General features: G+C 36.7%; 1 protein-coding gene across 1 annotated transcript in view; it reads right to left on the reverse strand.

Annotated features, from left to right (window-relative positions):
* The window catches only part of LOC145662893 (snake venom 5'-nucleotidase-like), a 141,123-nt gene that overhangs the window by 90,057 nt on the left and 28,793 nt on the right, over nucleotides 1–22,273 (reverse strand). Inside the window, exons 2-4 of the mRNA XM_081728869.1 lie at nucleotides 5,686–5,883; nucleotides 4,257–4,458; nucleotides 1,898–2,095 (exon numbers count right to left, since the gene is read on the reverse strand). Coding sequence (XP_081584995.1) covers nucleotides 1,898–2,095; nucleotides 4,257–4,458; nucleotides 5,686–5,883 — 598 coding nt within the window. The remainder of the gene's footprint in view (nucleotides 1–1,897; nucleotides 2,096–4,256; nucleotides 4,459–5,685; nucleotides 5,884–22,273) is intronic.

The following is a 22,273-nucleotide window of genomic DNA, read 5'->3' on the forward strand; positions in this document are numbered from 1 at the left end:
AGCAATGTTAAAACTAGAAATGTGCCACTTCCGGTTTGAATAAACGCTTAACAGAGGAGATAAAGCTTGTTCTTAGAACTCTGAATCAATTAAAAAAAAAAAGCTTTAAAACGATTAAGAAACTTTAACATTATCTCATTCATGAATGAATATATATTTTTTACTCAAGTTGATACTGTACAGTCCGCAGCAAAAAACCTGCAACATGAGCATTTAAGTTTATTGTGAAATGACGAAGTCTTTTGCTCCAAAATAAGTGTGAAGGGGAGGACGTCGAGGTTTCTCCTGGCGTGATTCGTGCCACTTACACATTATGTTGATTCCCTGCGCTGTTAGGCGTAGTTTTACAGTAAACTTATGTTACGCTCATGTTGCAGGTTTTTTGCTGCGGACTGTACAATCAGCAATCAGAATCATCATCAGCTCATCAAATATCCAGGGAAGAGAAAAAAAACATAAGTAATAGTTTTGCTTGTGTACGTACACTGAGTTTCTTTCTCCTCCCTAGGATGATTGAATATACTACTTAGTCTGCAATTTGCTGCCTGATAGAAATACACTTGTCGCTATCTGTTACCATTTATGTTCTATGGTGATCAATGCTGAAACCGAAAATGATGAGTTCGGTTTGAATAGAGAGTTAACGGAGGAGATGGAACCTATTCTTGGGACGCTGAATCGATTGCGAAAAAACGTTTCTCGATATCCTTCACCGTTTTTTGCTCTATGGAAATCATTAACCACTTCCGGTTTTGGTAGTGTTGCAGTGGTGATTGTGTTCCTTTGAGACACTGAATTAATTAAAAAAAAAACGATATGGCGATCAACGTTGAAAGCGGAAATAGTTTATTTCTAGCACTTTTGGTTTGAAAAAATTAAATGAAATGAAATCTTGAGTTTTACGTCCCACGATTATGCCGGTTAGACTAAAGGAGACGGTGATGATGAGACATGGATGAAATGGTGCAATGAAGAAAGTGGGAGGGAACATGAGGACCCCGAGAAAACCCACGCACACGGTGTTTGTCCACCACAAAGTTCACTTGGTGCTAGCTGGGATTGAACCAGGAACCCCATGCACCAGAGGTGAACGCTCTACCACTGAGTCACCGCGACCCCCCACTTTTGGTTTGAACAAAGGGTTAATGGATAAGATAGAATTTATTCTTGGGATTTTTTTTTCTATCTGGCTTTCATTGCCATATGTATTTATTATGTATCAAAATGTTTACTTTTTATTATTTTATAATGACGTAAAACAGAAAATAAATATATAATAATTTACATTTCCATCGCTGCTATACAAAAATTATAAATTGACATTTAAATGTAAATTTGTTTCGCAAATTGCTACGCAAAAGCCAAAATCTAAAAAAACTCATATACATGAACTGAAAAGAGATGTTAAACTTCAACAAAGAAAATAACTGATTCAACATGCAGCAAATATTTTCAATATTTATAATATGTATAGCCAGGGCCGTGCCGTGTGGGGGCGAGCAGGGCGACGGCCTCGGGCGCTGAAGTAAGGGGGCGAAAAATTCGGGAGAAAAAGGGAAAAAAGATAGGAAAAATTGCTTGGAATATATGTATGGGGGCGCTGTTGCATACTCTCGTCCCGGGCGTTGATTTCCCACGGCACGGCCCTGTGTATAGCATTTGAATATTTGAGAAAAAGACTCCGTAAATGGGGTAATATTACTTGGAGTAAATCAAAGAAAATTTTATACAAATAATTTCGCATTATGCCAGAGGTTCAGCATAGTGTCCAAAATTACGTTTTAATTTAATATCTCCAAAAGTTAGGTTCAAGCCCAAATTTTTAATCCGGTAATTCAAAGAAATATAATATGAAGATAAACAACGGGAGAAAGGAAAATAAAGGAAAGAAACTTACCTTGAGGTATGCTATTGTCCAGGAGAATGGGATTTCCTTCAAACGTTTTAGGTTCTCCATAGTCATCAAATGTAATTTTTAAATAACCAAGGTATTTAGTGTAAGCATACGCCTGGACAACTGGAACAAGCTTCCCATTAGCTTGTCGCACCAAAGTTGGATAAGCACTTTGTGGAACTTCTACGTCCGGAGGATTACCTAAAATGATTTAAATAATACAGAATACATATATTATAAAACCAATATAGCTATTTCATTATTATAAACCTTATAGTAATATTTAATTAAGATAAACAAACAGAAGCTTTCTGCATCTCGTTCAGTCTTTTGTTGTTATTGTTCGTTTCCAGTCACATATTCAAACATTCGCATCAGGTATACAACAAATATCTTATGTGAGTACCGTAGGGTTGCCAACTCTGGAAAATAAAATATAAAAAAACGACGTTCCTCAAAATTCCTTATGATATAGGTCTAAGTGTGAGTGTCTCTGTTCGGACCCATCCATGGGAAGGAAATGTACTGTTGTGAACAAAAGTGCATTTGCACCTGTATTCTGCATATCCTTCGTACATTCACTAATGAACTTAATAGATGCATTGTACTATAAATGAGAAACTAAAATCGGCATTGATAATTTTTATTATATTTACCAGTAATTGTCATTTCTTTAAAATTATCGAAAAAGATGAACAAAAGGATCTTTACGTGGCATTTTTTTTTATTTGGAAAACGAAATTTATTTTTTAAACTTTTTACTTCAACTACAAGAAATTACTTTAATGAAGAAGTCTTTTTCACTCTCAATAAATGTATAAAATTCCTTACAAATAAATTTCAAATGTCCCCTGATACATTTCTTCCCATCTCTTTAAAATCTAAACAGATAAACAAAATATGTTAATCATAGACGGTGAAAGGTGACAGTTTTGGATTTACAGAATGAAAGTTACTTTTTAAATGTATACTTCGAACTAGATACAAATTTAAAATACCCATTTACTATTTTGGGTCATAAAAGGGCTGGTAAGAAGTTTGTACCGGTCACCGCCTTTAATTAAAATAACAGCAATATTTCCGGCCAGTTGGCAATCTTAGAGTACTGTATATCTTGTTCTCATGTTTACATGACCCAAAATAGTTGTGACATTATTGAAGCATCCAGAGGCGTACGCAAAGAGAAATCCTCCCTTTCAACAAGATATCAAGGGAAAATCAAAATTTACTATACCTATATTAAGGTATGTATACACCAGTGATCGCCAAATCGTCGATCGCGCTCGCGGGGACATTTTCGGTAGACCGCGTTAACTCTCCTGTTGGCTAACCTTGATTAGTGTTGCCAATTTGGGGTAAAACTCGCTAAATCTAGGGGATTCGATTTCCAGAATAGCGACAAACATTAATAATTTTGATTAACGACTTTTTTGGTGATTTTTAAATGATAATTTGGCGACTTATTTACAAATCTAGTGATTTTTGCATTGTGAACAAATCAAGCACTATTAGTTGGAAGCTCTTTTTAGTTCTTAAGTTCCATTCTTCTCATTGAAGTTAATACGTCTGATAAAAAGAAATATGTTACTACAGTTGCTATTTATTACTAACTACACTTCAATTTCTTTCTTATGTACAATTCAATTTCAGTTTCTTTTTGTTATATACTGTTTAATTAAAATTGATTTCATATTTACTAGAATGTAAGTTTATAGGCAATAAACAAATGTAAGATTAAAAAAAAAAAGAGTTGGTAGTTCTTCTGGTTGATAGCTCACAGTAAGATTTAAAAGTACTACAGTAGCTCAGACGCTTCGTAAGTTTGGCGACCACTGGTATACAAAAATGTGTCTGCCCTGAATCGAAATGAGTTTAGGGAGTTAAACACCTTCCCTGACGAAATTCTGTGTACGCCATTAAAGTCATCTAAAAGTATGGGAATTAAACCCAAGTAGTAGTCTAACTCATTTTTTTTGTTTGTTTGTAATTCTGATTATAGCATTGATTCAGTGTTAATATTTTATTCAATAAAAAATAAAGTTGTATTCATTAGTCGAGTGAAGATTTAATTTTTTGTTAGTTATAAATCCTTAACATCAAATATTTAGTTTAATGACTCATGGTTATATATTTCAGATGAAGGAGAAAGAAGATAAAATACAAGTGAATGAACATAGGCGAATTTCTGGAATGAGAAGTAGAAGGAAATAGGAGAGCATCGGAAATGCGATTATATTAACCAGAACACATATTACAGAGGATCGATTCAGGAACCAGTGTACGAATTATTTCTATAAGATTTTCATCACTACCAGAAATTAATCTTGTATAATAGAATAATAATTTCTAAAATATAATTTACCAGAGTAAAGAAATGTATTTGTATGTCCTCCAACGACAAGATCAATATCGGGAACGTTTTCTGCAATCTCTTTGTCCTTCCAGAAACCAGAGTGGCCAACAGCAATCAGAATATTTATTCCCTCATTTCTTAAATTTCTCGCTTGTCTTCTTATTGCTTCCACTTCATCCGAAAACTCTAAATCTCCAGGGCTGGATAATATCTTTAAATAAATACAAATATATCACTGATTACCGTAACTAGTGTTTCGAAATAACATTAGTTATATTAATTTAAAATAATAATATAGGTCTAATCCTACTATATCATTATATAAATATAATAACATAAATTTAACCTTTTAAAGACAATTGTGCTTCATCTATCGCAGCTAAGGATAATGAAATCAACATATCTATTTATATATGATATCCCGAAGCTGAGTATTCACCAAGTTCTTGCAGAATGTTCCGAATACTCAGACTTTAGAAACGTTTAGGACTGACCAATAATAGTCAAATTGGTCATGTGTTAGGGATAATCCTTCTCTTAATGATCGCATTCTTGTCTTTGTTACTAAGGTTGGACTAGCTACGATCTATGAACCTTTTCCTTCGAGTACTTACTAACTTGTTTTATTATTTTAACTTTTCCCAAAGTTATTTTTCGTGTTATAAGATGTCTATTGTGTTATTTATTATTTTAGTTTTTTAATACGTCCTCTGTTTCAATATTATCAATGTTTTGTTTTATTTTATTAACTTCATCGATATTATGTTAGATTTACACATTTTAGGAGTCTTACTTGGATCCTTTATGAGTTATCTTATGAAAAGCATGTGTCGGCCATTGGCCATTTCCTGGTGAGGACAAATAAAATCATGCTGACGTCCCTCATGAACGTACAATCAGTAAATCAACAAGTCTCAAAAAGATGACCAATCTTTCTCTGCACGTAGTCCTAACATCATTTTAAAATGCGTAAGAATAATGATTAACCTTGATCAAGGATACTAAGGGGAGAAGGGGAAAACATTGTAATGTACCTTTTTGGAATTATGAAATTCTTTATATTTCTGCAAGAATCAGCCGGCACTGAAGAGAGGAAAAAATATTTAGAATGTTATTTCCTGTTCACATGATACTAAATGTACCTGTGAATCATATTTATAAATAAAATTTTTGAAACTTATTGCTAGTTTTTGTCAGAATTTTTAGTATCTATTTTTCAGTTGATACGATTCCCTCACAACCTGCCTCCAAACCCTCCAGTTATCATTATTAAACGATTGCTTTGTATATCACTTGATATTATAATTGTTTTATTCTTAAGTTACATCTTTTCATACACTTTATCATAGAAACAAAATGAGGAATGCTACAATCACATTAAGAAGTAGGGATTGTTTAGCAATAAACACTACAGTACTCAGTAAACAGACTTCCTCACCTTTGTATCTGGAGTGACATAGCCAATCACTCCTATCTTCTTCCCTCCAACTTGCAGAACAACCGAAGGTCGTACTCGATTGCTGAGGACTCCTTCTGTTGTGGTGTCGATGTTTGCAGCCAAAACAGGAACACTTACGTTATTCAGAAAGTATGCAAGTCCCTCAATTCCATCATCAAATTCGTGATTTCCCAGAGACTAAAATCACATGAAAGTTTAAGAAAATATTAACATCCGCATATTTTAGAACTCATAATAGTACTTAACATTTAACAATTCATTCTAATTTACATATCACATCGTCTTCACATACAGAACAATTAAAAAGTCATGCAAACCATGGTGGAAATATTGTCTTTTGTTACAAGTGATAGTGTTAATAATTGAGGCAAAAAAAAAAAAAAAATGTACAGAACCACAGCTTTGTGCTATACAGATCAGAGGAAAGAAATTTCATTCTGGAAAAGTACATTAGGCATTTGATTTACAAAACTACCGCAGCACGCTATCATGAGGCACGTCTTAGGAAAGCATCCAAATAAATCAATCATTAAACGTCTGTGCGATAAATTCAAGAAAACTGGGAGCGTGTCAGAGACCTCTGGTGGCAGACAGATGGTTCTCACCAAAGACAAATGGATGGATATTAATGCAACAATGAATAGCACGCATAAGTCCTTGCGCAGGTTGTATAGCCAAAGTAGTGTTTTAAAGTACAGCACATACCGAAGTTAGGAAATTGTTATAAATGTTTCTGTTCAAAATTACTGTTGTGCACGAGTTAGTGGTGTTGAGAATTGTCAATGGTTCATGAAGCATGTAATGACTAACGTGGAGAAGTCGGACGTGTCAGGCGAGGCTAAGTTTCAGCTGGACAAGTACGTGAGTGAATTCACAAAATTCGCGTTAGTGGTGGAATGACAATCCATATGTACTGCACGAGTTTCCCTTCACGTCCCAAAGATCGGGGTATGGTGTGTCATGGGTATAGAAAAAGAATGTTCATTCCCTTCTTCCGCACAACGATTAAGAGTGAACGTTATCTTCAGCTAGTCAGGTAACTTTTTGCTCCTCTAACCGATGAGGAAATGAAAAGGACATGAGTTCAACTGGACAGTGCAACCTCCTATACACTCATGCGACTGAAGTATGTGTAATCGGGTTACTAGGACGCATCACGTCCAAGCCACAGTGGCTAACTCGGTCTCCCGACCTCACTCTACCAATCTTTTTTTTTTTTTTTTTTTAATGGGCATTCGTAAAGACATCAGCTTACACTATCCATCCACATACTTTTGACGAACTATAGGTATTTCACATTTAACGCCCTGGGGCGTTCAATAAGTTTTGCACAGATGGTTATAATAGTTGCAATATGGTGAAATTTTAGGTGAACATACTTTGATCCTTTGGCTACAAGACTATGCCATTCAATGTAGCCTCCATCTCCTGTGACGCATCTCGTCTGACTTTTTTCCATGCCTTGAGTGAACTTCGGTAAAATTCAGTGGAGGCCAAAATTAAAATATGAGGGTGACTCAGTGGAGCGGAGCCCCAAGAGCCTCAGTGAAGATAGCTTTTTTAAATATATGTTCAGGGCCATTTATGGAAAGGAAGGCGATTGTTGATTTGATAGTATATTTACGGTGGGTTGGTGAGAAAGTGTATAGGAAATTACACTGTTCTTAAAGGAAAAAGAGACCTGTTGTAGACAATTTTATTGGACTGCGTAATAATTTTTGTTATGCGATAATTATAATGGTATTGCTGTTTGTATTTGGTAGAATTATAATAAATCTATTTTGTGTTGTTCCTTTCGCATTAATATTAATATATGCTATAATGTAACACGCCCCAGAACACGTTCAGGAACATGATCAGAGTGGACGTGTAAAGTAGCAAATGATGCGAATTTTCAATACTTTTGTAAGTGACTTTCTGATCACCCTGCACTTCCTGCATACACAGAGAAAGTACGTATGTGGCGTACGTATAAACGTAAGTTACATGCGTAAATCATGTAGTTTTTGGACTTAACGTATGACTATATGTAACATCCTGCAGTAAACGTGTAACTGAAAACGTGTGTTTTATAATACCTTCCGCATAAATATTCTATCTATACGTACTTTCCGTATGAACGAGAGAATTGTATATAGGCAGTTATATAGATGGTCGTATATAACATATAGCTTACGTATGTAAAATACTTATACGTATGTAACATACGGAAGACTGTTAAATGCCAGATATCCTGCAGCTGCATGACGTAACATCTAAGCGGGAAAAAGGCAGTATTTATGCAGCATACGGATAACGTATGCTCCGTACAGATTTCCGTTGTAAACGCATGGATTTCGCATATTGGTACAGTAAGGGACACTTCTGGATGGTACACTCATATGGAAATTTACGGCAAAAGTGGGACACTTTTGCCGTAAATTTCCACACAGAGAAAAATCCGTTCTCCGGACAGCGGTATATTGTACAAATATACGGTATCCTCTTGCTTACTATAGAAATCAGTACGGAGCATACGTTATCCGTATGCAATATAGGCACTGCCCTTAGATGTTATATCATGTCGTTGCAGGATGTATGGCATCTAACAGTTTTCCGTATATCACATGCTTATACTTATGTTACCTTCGCCAGCTATATGTTATATACATCCATTTGTATGAGAGATCCTGACCGCCTGTATTGTTTCATATGGAAAGTACGTATAAATGGAACACTTATACGGAAAGTATTATAAAACATGCGGTTTCAGTTATACGTCTGTTGTACGTTAAGTCCAAAAACTACAGGAATTACGCATGTAACCTATCTTTTTAAGTACGCCACCTACAATTTTTTTTCTCAGTGCATATGGGTGTACCATGCAGAAGTGTCCTTTACTGTACAATATACCGCTGTCCGAATAACGGATTTTTCTCAGTGTACATTTGGATCATATCAGCTAATTCATCTAACAGCAGTTCCAAAATATTCGAAAGATATAACAAGGAACAATATACAAATACAGTGTATTTCGTTTTACAAGACCATGGATTTTGGTACTATATAAGCTATTGATCTCATTATCAGAATTTTATACAGTACTATATGTGGCTCTATTAATGACTTTGTCAAAGTTATTTATTGGTCAGAATAAAAAGTGCTGGTTCTATTAACTGGTGGTCATATTAAACGGAATGTTTTGTAACCCAAAATCCTCCTAAAATCCAAATTGGGTTGAGTTGAGTTGATTTTGAGTTTAACGTCACTTTCAGCAGCGAGGCTATATGAGACGGGAACTATTGATTAACGTGGAATCTGAATCACATGAGCTCCCGCCGGGAATCGAACTCGGGTCTCGCACGCTAAAGGAGCGTATGCTAACCGCTTAGCCACGGACGTGCTCAAATCCAAATTGGGATTACAAGATTTTTCTTATAGACAATTATAGAAAAAATATGTATTTCATACATCTCAACATATTGCGAAGGAAAATGCTGAGTGATAGCTAATTATGTGATGTACAGAGAACAGATATACGGTATGCAGATATATGGTGTATGCAGATAATTTGTCTTGTCATAAATACCTCTGTGACAAATCTGGAGTCTTGACATCATAAGAAGTCATTAAGTTGTCGGAGAAATGTTAGTTGATATAGCTTTAACTATTCAGGTCTTTATTCCTTATATTCCTAATCTTCGTTTTAGTCTTTAAGTTTTACGCCCCACAGTTACGCCGGCTAGGCTAAAGGAAACGGTGATGATTAGAAATGAATGAAATGGTGGAATGAAGAAAGTGGGAGGAAACGGGAGAGCCCGATAAAACCCACGCACACGGTGTTCGTCCACCACAAAGCTCACTTGGCGCTAGCTGGGATTCTACCAAGAACTCTATAAATCAGCTACCACTGAGCCACCGCGGCCCAGTTCATGTGCAAGAATGTATGGCAGACTTTGAACAAACGGCAATAAACGCTACAAGAGAAACATTCCAGCAAGCGACATTACGCATTTGTTTGTTTCATTTTGCCCAATCTATGGATAAAGGTACAAGATATTGGGTTGGCAAATGATAGGCACACTCTATGTCCGCCTCTACGCACATGCATGAGATGTACCTGGGGAACGTGCCTAGTATGTTCTAGGTATGTTCCCCATGCCGTAAGCGTCAATGAACCACAAAATTACTCCCCCAAAATGTGTTAAATTGCCTATATGCGTAATGTTTTTACATTAAGGTGAGCCTAAAAAAACGCTTTAAACAAGTAAAAAAAAAAAAGTACCCCTTTAATGTCAGAGTGCTCCTTTAACCGTGTATATTCGACGATAACCGTTTGGGATCAGATAAAATCTGCTCGCCACGTAATTTTATAACAAAATGACAAGTGTCTATTTACTGTCTTCCATATTCACTTTCAAATGATCGGCGACAGTTGGCATCTAATAAGGTTGATGCGTTTGTTGCTTCTATAGTACACAATCCCTTAGAAAAAGAAGCAACAAAAGCATCAAGTGTGGGAGGTGAATTTAGAATACCTAAATGGCTCATGCCTAGTACATCTTGTGCTGTTAGGGTATCTGGAACAGTATGTACCTAAAAGATGTACCTAGAACATGACAGATATATGTCCAAGTGGCGACATAAAAACAAATGACTGTTAGAGTGCAAACTGAGCCAGGTATATAAATGCTAATTTGTGGTACATAGTTGCAAATATCAATTAGATATAACAAGTAGCTAAAACTGTAGGTAGCTGAAGTACATACTTAGCACATGAATACCAAATGTGCCAAGTGTCGGGTACCTAAAAAGTAGCTGGGACACCTAAATGGCACATGCCTAGCACATCTTGTGCTGTTAGGGAAATTTCAGCTCCAAATTGAAAGTGACTATGTTTGTGACTCTTAATCTCAGGGATGTAGCCAGAGTTCTGAGATTGGGGGGCATATTTCCAAATGGAGTAATAATATATATTGTGTACTCCCGATAATTTGCGGACTCTTTTCCGCTCAGCCTCAGTATTGTCAGAACAGTTAAGGGTCAGGTGTCATATTCTATTCTCCGTTTGGCCAGAATCGTTGTTGAACATAATAAAAGTAAGAAAGTAAATCTACATTCAATACCTTCTCGTAAAACAATTAAAACATAAAGTATTATGTTACAAATCCCAGCAACGTTGGGCATTCTCCTAGCCTCTAAGTCGAATCGACTTTTCAGTTTTGTCTCAGTCGGTTACAAAAAATGCATTCGCGTAGATTTTCAGCCCTTACAAGTAAAGGTCACGTTAGGATCAGAATCAAGCTAGGGAATCAAGTTGCTACCCGAGACATATGTGATAGGGCAATACTAAGTGTGCTCAATACGTCATGCAAGTTTTAGGTGCAAAGCTCAAAGGGTTTAGGAGATACAGCCATTAGAAGGTTACATGGAGGTACATGTTATAGTCTATTTCAGTACGTGATCTTATGATCACTGATGACACTCCAGCCGCTAATATAACTTCAATTAGAACCAAATTCGCTTCGAGAAGGAATTGCATTCGTCCTGGACGTTGAGAGAGAAAGAGTCAGAGAAGATCAGAACAACAGTGGGATATGTGAGTGCAACACCTCATTCCTACATAATAATGCCGGTTGTGTCCATGGAAGGAGAAATACTGCGTCCCATGTATGCTCTGGTGAACTTGAACCAAACGGTAGATTCCCTGCAGTAAAGCCAGCCGATCCGGCTAATATAATCTTAATCTCATTTGCTGGCACCATAAAACAGCGAGTTGAACAAGCAGGATCTTAAGACTTTCTGTTCGAATGTCATGTGGGAAAGCATTCCAAGTGATAGGAAGAAAGTCATCCTGTTGTCTTTCGTCACACTGTGTGCGAGAAGGGTTTGCATTGATCAAACGGCTGATACCTGGTGGATGTAGTGGCATGATTCAGACTCTGGATATTCATTTCTTAAGTCCATAGCCTTTGTTCGTTTCATCACTGATACAGCAATAACAGGAAGTACAGTGAATATTTAGCACCGTGACAGGTTCACACAATTTCAGTCGTTCACAATTTACCAGTTCTGTTCTCCTTGTTTTCGCAACATGATTATATTCGTTTTCCATAAGGCTGGATACTTGAATGAGGAGCCTGAAAGTTGAATTGTTCCTTACGATTACTGCTTTGACGGAATTGTGAACGATAAATATTTCAAGTGCGACTCGATTGCATTTATCAGATGTGCTCACTGTGACCAAAGTATTTGTGCGAGGCATGCACTCTTTTCTGAAGTGCATGTTAATTGATTGTAGTATTTGGTGACTTTTCTATGCAATAACAAAACCACTTCGGATTTGCAAAACAAACCATTTTTTGTTGTGTTTCAGCACGTAAATACGCTGGAAACACGAACATAGTCTAGTTTAGAGGAAATAATAGGTATAAGACTTCTCTCTAATGTTTTGGACTACGATTGTAACATGTGCCTCCATGTAATCTTCTAGTGGTTGTATCTCCTGAACCCTTTGAGCTTTATACCTAAAATTTCTCTGACATATTGAGCACATTTAGTACTACTCTATCACATATGTCTCGGGCAGCAACTCGATTTACCCAAAGTGACTTTTACTTGTTAGTACCTGAAGGCGACTATAAGGCTGGAGTCATTCTAAGGGCTGGAAGAACCTCACAATATTAACGAAGATGACGGCCGGTCTCGAAAGTTACTGACTTTATACTCTTATTACTGTTAATTATCGTTTAAAGAATAACCTGTAAATGGATTTAAAAAATAAAGTTTTCTCAGAAGTATGAATAATTTCAGTTTATTGTGGATACTTTTTTTTTCATTTATTATCGGATAAAAGAATTTGTAATATATAGTTTTAAGTAAATATTTGAGGGGGTCAAGCAAAGATTTGGGAGGCCGGTGCCCCTTGTGCCCCCGTTAGCTACGTTCCTGCTTAATCTCTTGAACCACCCGACCGACCTCGATCAAATTTTTAACGTAGATGCAGTTCTGGCCTGGGAGTGTTTTTAGCTATTCACTTTGACGGTAGAACTTAGGGGACGGGGAAGAGGGGAATTATAAAAAAAATAAATAAAACTTAATAACTCTTCAAACAAACGACCAATCTCGATCAAATTTTCAACATAGATGGTGTTCGTGCCCAGGGCCGTGCTGGGATACTAATGAGGGCGGTGGACAAGTCTACTAAAAGGGCGCCCATACAAACGAGAATATATATATATATATATATATATATATATATATATATATATATATATATATATATATATATATATATATATATATATATATATATATATATATATATATATATATATATATATATAGAGAGAGAGAGAGAGAGAGAGAGAGAGAGAGAGAGAAAGAAAGACTTTGAAGGAAAGTATGGGTGCATTTAATTTTAGTATTAACGTAAATAGCTAACCTCGAATCGAAATCCTCTTTACTACAGAAAAACTTTTTAGTTCCTGCAATAACATTTCTGCCAAATAAAAAGAAGCTAAATGTATCAACAACTTAATATAGCACGCCTATGAACGCAGGAGGCTCATTGCCCCGTTTAAAAAAGCTCTCCATTGATTTCTGTCCTTAGAAAACTAAACCCAGTTTCTACTTTATATTTCAATCTCTGCGAGAACCATTTTAATGTTGTCCTCTCATCTGTGCCTCGGTCTTGCTAACGGTCATTTTCCTATTTGGATTTCCAGTTACAACTTCGAAAGCGTTTCTAATTTCTTCCATTCTGGCTACATAACCTGACCATTTGAGCCTCCTAGACTTGATGACCCTAACAATGTTTGGTAAACGGTATAAAATTATGCAGTTCCTCCTTATGAAGTTTCCGCTTTTCCCAATTCCCGTTCCTTTTGGAGTTCAAAAAGTGGTTTAAGAATCTTGTTTTCAAATACTTTTAGTCTGCGATATTCCCTCAGAGTCAGTGACCATGTTTCGCAACCATACAGCATAGCAGGCATGACTATCGTTTTATATTTTGAGCTACAAATTCCTCAACAGAATTAGCGACAAAAAAGATTTTTAACTGAATAATAGCACGAAATTCCTGCTTTCAGTTGACATAATTTTTTTTTAGCGATTATGATTTTGGTCTGTTAATATTGATCCTAGATATTTGAAAGTATCCACTTTGTCGAAAGAAAATATTATTTGGTATTTTAACGCATTCATAAAATGCAGTATTACGATCCCGACAAACTTCCATTTATTTAGTTTTCTCTGCATTTACTTTTAAGCCTATATCCCTGCAAGCGGTAATTAAGATTTCTGCATTCCTTTCTATTATTCTGTCATTACCTATTAAATTTATATCATCAGCATACGCCATAACCTGGCAAATACAATTCAGCTCTAGGACTTGATTGCTGTCTTTGATTTTCCTTATCGTGTTCTCCAGAACAAAGTAATAATGACGACAATGCATCTCCTTGTTTCAGGTCATTCTCAACGTGAAAGCTCGTGAACAAGAATTTCTCTACTCGAACCTTACTTTGGGATTCATTTAAACATATCTTAATTAATCTACCTTTTCTGTAAGCATGTTGTACAATGTTTCCCTCCTATCAGAGTCTAAAGTCAATAATTGATGTGCCAGAATGTTGTATTCTCTCATTTCTTTTCAAGTATTAGTCGAATGGTAAATATCTGGTCGATAGTTGATAGATTTTACCTAAATCCATTCTGATAATCTCCAATAATTTCATCTGTGTATGGAGTCAATCTTGCTAAGACAATGTTTAAGAGGATTTATTGGATGTTGACAAAAGAGAAATGCCTCGATAATTATTAAATCTGTTTTGTTGCTTTTCTTCTGAACTGGAACAATGATTGATTCTCTTCACTCTTGTGGTAATTGCTCCTTGTTCCAGATAATGAGAATGAGTTTGTGTATCTTGCTCTACAATTTTTCTCCTCCAGCTAAAATTAAGTCAACCAGAATTTCGTCTACACCCGGAGATATGTGTTTATTTTTTTAAAATAGCGATTTCTATTTCTGTCTGGAATATACGGTTATGCTGCATGCATTTCACTTTCTCCACGCGCATTAGTTTTTGGCTATGTGTTAAGCAAATCGTCAAAGAAATCTTTCCATTTATTTAAGATGCTATCTGTATCAGTTTCTTTAGGTTTCTTTAATATATAAGCATGAAGTTGATAGCCTTTCTTAAGTTCGTTAATGCATTTATACATGCCCCGAATGTTTTTGTTTTCACTATTATCTTCAAGTTAATTAATTTTAACTTTCAAAAGTCTCGTTTCTTTGTTCTAAAAGTTTTAGAAGTTTTCTGCCAGATGACAATGAAATTTTATGTAGTTATTTCGTTCGGATTTTGTAGCCAACGCAGGTTCTTCTGTTTTCTCTTCTCTGTGCTACTTTAGTACATTCCTGGTTGAACCATGGTTTGTTCCTACGTATTTCTGCGTGCTCCAATTTTTCTTTTGCTGAAATGTTAATGTTATATCTAATTTCAACCAAGTATCTTGAACACTAGTGCACTCCAACCTTCTAAAATCGAGAATCTATTCGACACTTCAATCTGGCTCCCCTCTCACCTGACTTTCCTCTATTTTTTAAAAAAAATTAAACCGCCCCGTTTTCAGATATTGAATATTTCCTTTATTCAACGATAGTCTCTCTCTTACTATCACAATCAACTCCTCTGAACGACTGAACATCAGTTGTTCTAGACTGTTCTTTTCTGTCTACTAAAACATGATCAGTTTGAACATGTGTTTTTCCATCTGATGAAGTTCAAGTATATTTATGAATGTCGCGATGTTGGAATTTTGTAATCTTCACGATAAGGTTTCTGGATATTGCACAGTTCACGAGTCTAACGCCGTTGTCACAACCTTTCTTATGCAAACATTTATTCCCTATAATCGGTTTGAAAATACCCTCTGGTCCTATCTTCGCATTGAAACCGCTTAACAGAATTTTCATATGGTATTGCGGGAGATGATCAAATACCCGTTCTATTCTTTCGTAAAAACTGTATTTTTTAAATCGCCATCCTTATTTTCTGTTGGGACATGTGCATTTAAAACAATAATATTACACCACCAACCCTTAAGAGAAGTAAAAGAAAATCTATCATTAACAAATTCAACCTATGTAATTGCTGATATTACGTATTCGTTTGTGAACAGAAAGCCCTGTTTCTAGTTGGTAATTTTTAATTTGTTTTCCGTAATAGAACGTAAAATTTTCCCACTTGACTCTTCCATTTCCTTCTCATCTAACTTCCTGATATCCCAATAGGTCAAACCTCTATTTCTAAACTCATTTTTTACAAATTTTAACGCGCCTGCTCTATAGAGACTTCTTATATTCCATGTTCTAAATCTCATGTCGATTTTACTTTGCTGAGTTCGTGCCAAGTTATCAGTTCTGATTCGAGGATTCTGCGAACTTATCTGAACAATCATTTTTTACAGGATGAGGTTGTTAGCCTCACACTCAATTCTCAAGCTGGATTATCACCCCTTGTCTGTCAGCGACTGTTTACTCAGTATATTCGCAGCTAACCTTTATATCCCAGAGGCCTTCTTCTCGATCCACAACCTGAGGACGCGCCGTGCCGTGGTGATAGGAAGACCACATTTTACGGAAATTAATACAGCTATATTTCAGAAATACAATAGGTACTGATTATCCGAACACTGCTTTAAAACACACAGGAACAATCAATATGCTCGGATATATGGATGCATATTAAGACTGTGAAAGCTTCGATGCCGTAAAAATCGTAAATTAGAGACTAGTGTCAATGTAGTATTACATAAATGCATCGTACGTTTGACTATCCGAACTATTCTTGATGTATCACATTGTTTCGCTTTATAGCTATATAATTTTATAATATTTTTGTAAGTGATTATACTCTTTACTTGTTCTCTGCCAATAGCAACTGTATGATTTAGAATACAAAACTGAAATACAGAAGAATAAAATTTAAAAAAATAATGTGAAATTCGCAGGGCATCTTATGTAAAGGGCACCTTGTATTCTTCACAGGTTCTGTACTACCAGTCAGTATTTGAATTTATTAAACAAAGCTGCTGTACAGGTAACTAAAACCACTTATCTATAATGTGATATTTCGTAGGGCGCCTTATGTAAAGGGCGCACTGTACCTTTCATGGGTTCTTCGACAACAGTAACTGTGTGTATTTATTGTACAGAACTGTGCTATGCAGAAGAGGAAAAAAAAATCGTTCATCTTTGATGTGGTCTCGGAAGGGCGCCTAATGTAAAGGGCGCACTGCACCTTTCACGGGTTCTTTACCAATAAAACTATAAGAATTTATTACTAAAAACTTGTACCTTTATTTATACTGTGATATTTCGGAGGGCGCACCGGGACACGTCCCGGTGTCCCGGTGGGCCAGCACGGGCCTGTTCGTGCCTGGAATGGATTTTACCATTTCACTTTGACGGAACAATGTAAGGGATGGGGAGGAGAGGAGATATACAAAAATCAATATAAAAAATAAAAGTGACCATGTTCGTGAGTTAATAACTCTTGAACCATCCAATCGATCTCAATCAAATTTTCAACATAGATGAATTTCGAACCTGGGAAGTTTTTTTATTATTTCATTTTGATAGTAGAACTTAGGGGGGAGGGGAGGAGGGTAAATATATGAAAATGAATAAAACTTAATAACTCTTGAACCACCAGACCGATCTAGATCAAACTTTCAACATAGATAAGGTTCGGACCTGGGATGTTTTCGTTATTTTACTTTGACGGTACAATATAGGAGAGGGGAAGGGGAACACATATGTTAAAAATCAAAATAAAAGTGACTATCTTTGTGACTTCATCACACTTAAACCACCGAACCGATCTTAATCAAATTATCACCATAGATGAGGTTCGAACCTGGGGTGGTTTTTATCATATCCCTTTGACGGTAGAACTTAGGGTAGGAGGAGGAGAGGGGAGAGAGACATACAAATAAATAAAACTTAATAACTCTTGAACCACCTGACCAATCTCGATCAAATTTTCAACATAGATGACGTTCGAGCCTGGAGAGTTTTTTTTTTTTTAATCACTTTGACGGTAGAATCTAGAGAAGGGGGAGGAGAAGGGGAGATTAATATATAAAAATAAATAGAACTTAACTCTTGAACCTCCCAACCGATCTCGATCAAATTTTCACATGACATTCGGGCCTGGGATAGTTTGTATTATGCCGTGTCCCGCAACATGAGGAGGGGAGAGGGATATATAAAATCGCCGAAAATGACCAATATCAAAGAGCGCTTTAGTAATAGTAAAAAACGGAATATATTACTATTTTTACTTAATTTAACCCAGATAAATCGGGGGCGTCTTAGATTCAAGGACGTCTTAAATTCGAGTAATTATCGAGAAAATATTAATTAAAGATATTAACGTGTTATTAAAACTACTTTGCTAGCTATAAATATTTTTAATTTTGTGTCCTGCGCTTGCGCAGGACGTGCGAATTTGTTAGATTTTATTAATGTTTCAGGGCAATAAGAAATAAATTTGATAACAGCGAAAAAAGCACTAACAATGCCGAGGTTTAGCATTTCAAGTTTAATTTGAAGTTTACATAAATCATCCCTATATATACAGATTGATTCCACTTTTGAAGCAAGAACAGTCCGAGAATGTGGCTATTGGAAGCAGACAATTTAACTTTGCGGAGAAGATTGTAGAGACGTTTAGACAGTTGTACTCGAGTTCTTGAGAGTAGGTTTAAGTGTGGCGAGGTTGGCCTTATTCCGTACTTTAATGCAGTATCTCATTGTATTCATTTGGATATTTGAAATTACAATCCAATGAAGACAAAGTGATATTAAGTGTCGCACATGTACACTAAATTTATTAAGGATCACGCCATTATTGTTGAATGCAAATGATTTTTTTTTTTAAATTATGTGTCTGCGTGTTTGTAATTTGTCCTTGTTGCAGTAAATCACGATTGTACTTGTGCTACGAGGCTCTATTGTGGGCCACACCTTTTTAGATTTTTGTTGGTGTTTTGTTCCTTTCGCAAAATATTTCTACACTGGTGTCCAAAATTTAAGGATAATGGAAGAAGCTACATGTGAAAGCTGGAAAGAGTGCCGCAAGCACAGCAAATGTGACGGACGGCGGATATCCCTTGTGAGGCTTATTGAACTAACCGTGGTAAACGTCAGCCTAGTCTTAGATGGGATGAAAATGAACCCTACTGCTCCGTAATGCAGCATTGTGTGTAGGTCTGTTTTAGTGAGCGGAGGATACTGCCGAGTTTCATATGGCAACAGACAGCAAGAATAAAAATGTGTGTAGGTCTGTTTTAGTGAGCGGAGGATACTGCCGAGTTTCATATGGCAACAGACAGCAAGAATAAAAACAAAGTCGCCATTTGGTACGGTTTAGGAAGAGTCACTTCATCAGGCACTTGGAACAAGGAGGTACACAGAAAGCAATAGCATGAGTCATCAATGTGCCAGAAAGTGATATGTACAGGTTGCGAAAACAGTTTATTGACACAGACGTCAACCGTAAGCTCGGTGAAGGTCATCCACATGTGACATCTGAACAACTGCACATAACAACTGAACTATACCTACAAGACAATTCTCCTCAAAGGTGAAAGTGCCATGCAAAATTGTATATCGGAGACTGGGTACCAATGTTCTGTGTGTTCCACCGTAGTTCCATTGATTCCAGCGCACAAAAAGTCTGTTTACTTTGGTGTCGAGAACATTGCTACAGAACTCACGTTGAATGGAGACGCTTACTGTTCACGGATGAACCCCGATAGTTTCCAGAGCGATTCCCATCACACACTAATCTGACGTGAACAAGGAACTCGGTTTCATTCCATGAACATCGTGAAAATAGAACGGTGTGGTGATAGTAACATGCTGGTCTGGATAGGCATTATGGTGATGGTAGTACAGACCTCGTCATCTTCAATCTAGGATCTATCAGTGAGCAGAGGAACAGGGACGATAGTTTGCATGATTCTGTATGACTTGTCAGAGCCGCAGTCTGCTCAGAGTTTCTACTCATGGATGACAGACAATATCCGTTCTCATTGTGTGCCAATCTGATGGGTGATTGCCTAGAGACTGAAGACATCCAACTTATCGAGTCGCCAGCGCGATTTTCCATGCTTGAACATGTTTGGGAAACACTAGCGAGACATGTTGGGAGCCCAATAGTCTCTTCCGAGGACACACATGGAACTCTGGACTTCTCTTCGTGAGGAGTGGAATCAACCATCCAAACGCCTTCTCAATAACCCAATCTTCAGCGCGGAGCATGGTGCGAGACATGCGGCTATTCTGGGTGACCATAGCCGGTATTAGCCTGTTTTCGGTGCCAACAGTACGTCTTACAGCGTCTTTGTGGTATGTGAGTGATGGTTCATTTCTTGCGTTTGCGATGTATGATTTCCTGCTACCATGGTTCTCTCAAATCTGACTTATTTCATGTGAGATACATGTGGCGTGTTGGTATGATAGTATGGTGATTCCCTCTCGTGGAATTTATGTACGTTCTTCGTGCCCTATCTCCTCGAACAGTCATTATTCTTAAGTTTTGGACACCAGTGTAATATTGAGATACTACCAAATATTTACATGCGATTCTGCGAAACAGGAACGTGTAAACTTGGTAACGTTGCACACTGATTAGACATTCTGCGAAACAGGAAGTAAATCTTCTAAAAACCAAATGGTGGTGCTAACATTGTTGTGAGAACTGTATTTATTGTGAAACATATTATCACTACAAGTAATGAATTATGATTAATGAAGGCAATAAACATAAAAAATGATAGAATATTATTAGTTTTAGTGACAAAGTCTCTGCTCTGTCAGCTTAAGAAGCTTAGCTTTCACATGCTAAACGTATACCAATAGGTATATTATGAAACACATGTAAAAGAAGGACGTGATGAAAGAAAACGACGAAGATAAGGAGAAACGTTAGAAAATGGTACTTGATTCACTGTCGGTAATAATAATAGTAATAATAAACGTATCTCTCTCAGCTTGCTAAACGGTAGTCTGACTATTTCTTGAGTAGTTAGTCTAGCTACAATAATTAACAGTCTAATGAACAAACATTTACCTGCATGGATCACAAATGTACGAAAGGAGTTCTTTACTTGAACGTCCAGAACACGATTTATGCATCTATCGGTACATTCCACCACGTTTTCCATCACACTTTCATCATTTAGGAAGCAATACCACTGTGTATCGTTTACAGATTGTTATTTACATGCAGTCACTTATTGATAGCATAATTTCTTCCCTCCTCATGAGTGATATCTTGTGATGTAGACGGAATAGCAGCATCTTGTTTCGAGCTTGCAATAATCTGTTGCTCACTTCTGGCCTTCACCCCCTTTTCTAGCTTTCACTTTTAGGGCTGGGCGTTAATAGTTCCGTTCATTGGGGTCCTACCTTCTTGGACGTACCTTGCTTCGAGAAGCTTATTTCAAACACTTCCTCAATGAGACATCTAGAAACTTCTGCCGTTCTCGTTGCAGAATTTGGAAGGTCTAATACAAAGTTTTCAGATGAATATTCAGCAACTGCTATTGGCTACGGTGAGCTATTCCATTTTTGTTTTTTCCTCTTGCTTTCCATTCTCCGAAGGAAGTTCGGCTGGGACGAAATATGATACTAAAGACATGTCGATAAATAGGTCATAGGCCACCGGCTATGAAACTGGCGATCGCGTTTGCCATTGCTTCAGCTCGAGACTAGGTCTTAGCAATAAGAGCAGATACATGCACTGAAGCAGATAAGGCACATTACTTCTATGTCATTTAGTTACTGCTGTTTTGTGTTGTCATATTAGAACTGACTTGGTGTGAGTACTGACAGGTCAAGAGTCTGTAGACAATTTGTTGTATGATCTGGAAATTGAAGCACAAAGATATCATCTCTCTCCAACATGATGGCTTCTAAATTTTTCTAGTGAACGATGTGTCCAACTAAACAGAGGAAGAACCTTTTGCTCAACTGAGGTGTCGTAGTATGAAATGAAGTGGTTCAACCATTTGATGAGTTGGCATTCATGTATTCTGATTTTGGTGCTTCAATTTCCAGGGGCACCATGGGCGAGTGAACAATCCATCCATCGCCTCTTAAACGTAATAATTGGTGGAACATAGAATCCATTGACGTTTTTGCAACAGATTACAGTAGTGATTATGTCTTTTTCTGCACTGGAAATACTACCAATCTGACACATTTTTCTTTTTCGGTTAAAACCCTTTGTTTGGACTGTTTGAAACCGTCTCTCATAAACATGGAATATGCGAAAAATCATTAAGTTGTCCGCAACTGTTTCAAGAAGGAAATATGGTGTACACTCTCTTTGTTGAATCCTTCGCTTCCATTTACAATTAAATTTTCTGGTTATCGAAGACATCCAGAAGTCAGCTGTCGAAGGCTGTCTCATCCGGATTCCGTGTGAAAAATCCATAGAACCATTTTCTCCCGCCATCCTCTTATCTTTACTGAATAGGACTGTTATGTGAGTTTAGCACTGGCACTATG

This window comes from Thermobia domestica, chromosome 10, assembly GCF_964235325.1.
Source record: "Thermobia domestica chromosome 10, izTheDome1.hap1.1, whole genome shotgun sequence".
Lineage (NCBI taxonomy): Eukaryota > Metazoa > Arthropoda > Insecta > Zygentoma > Lepismatidae > Thermobia > Thermobia domestica.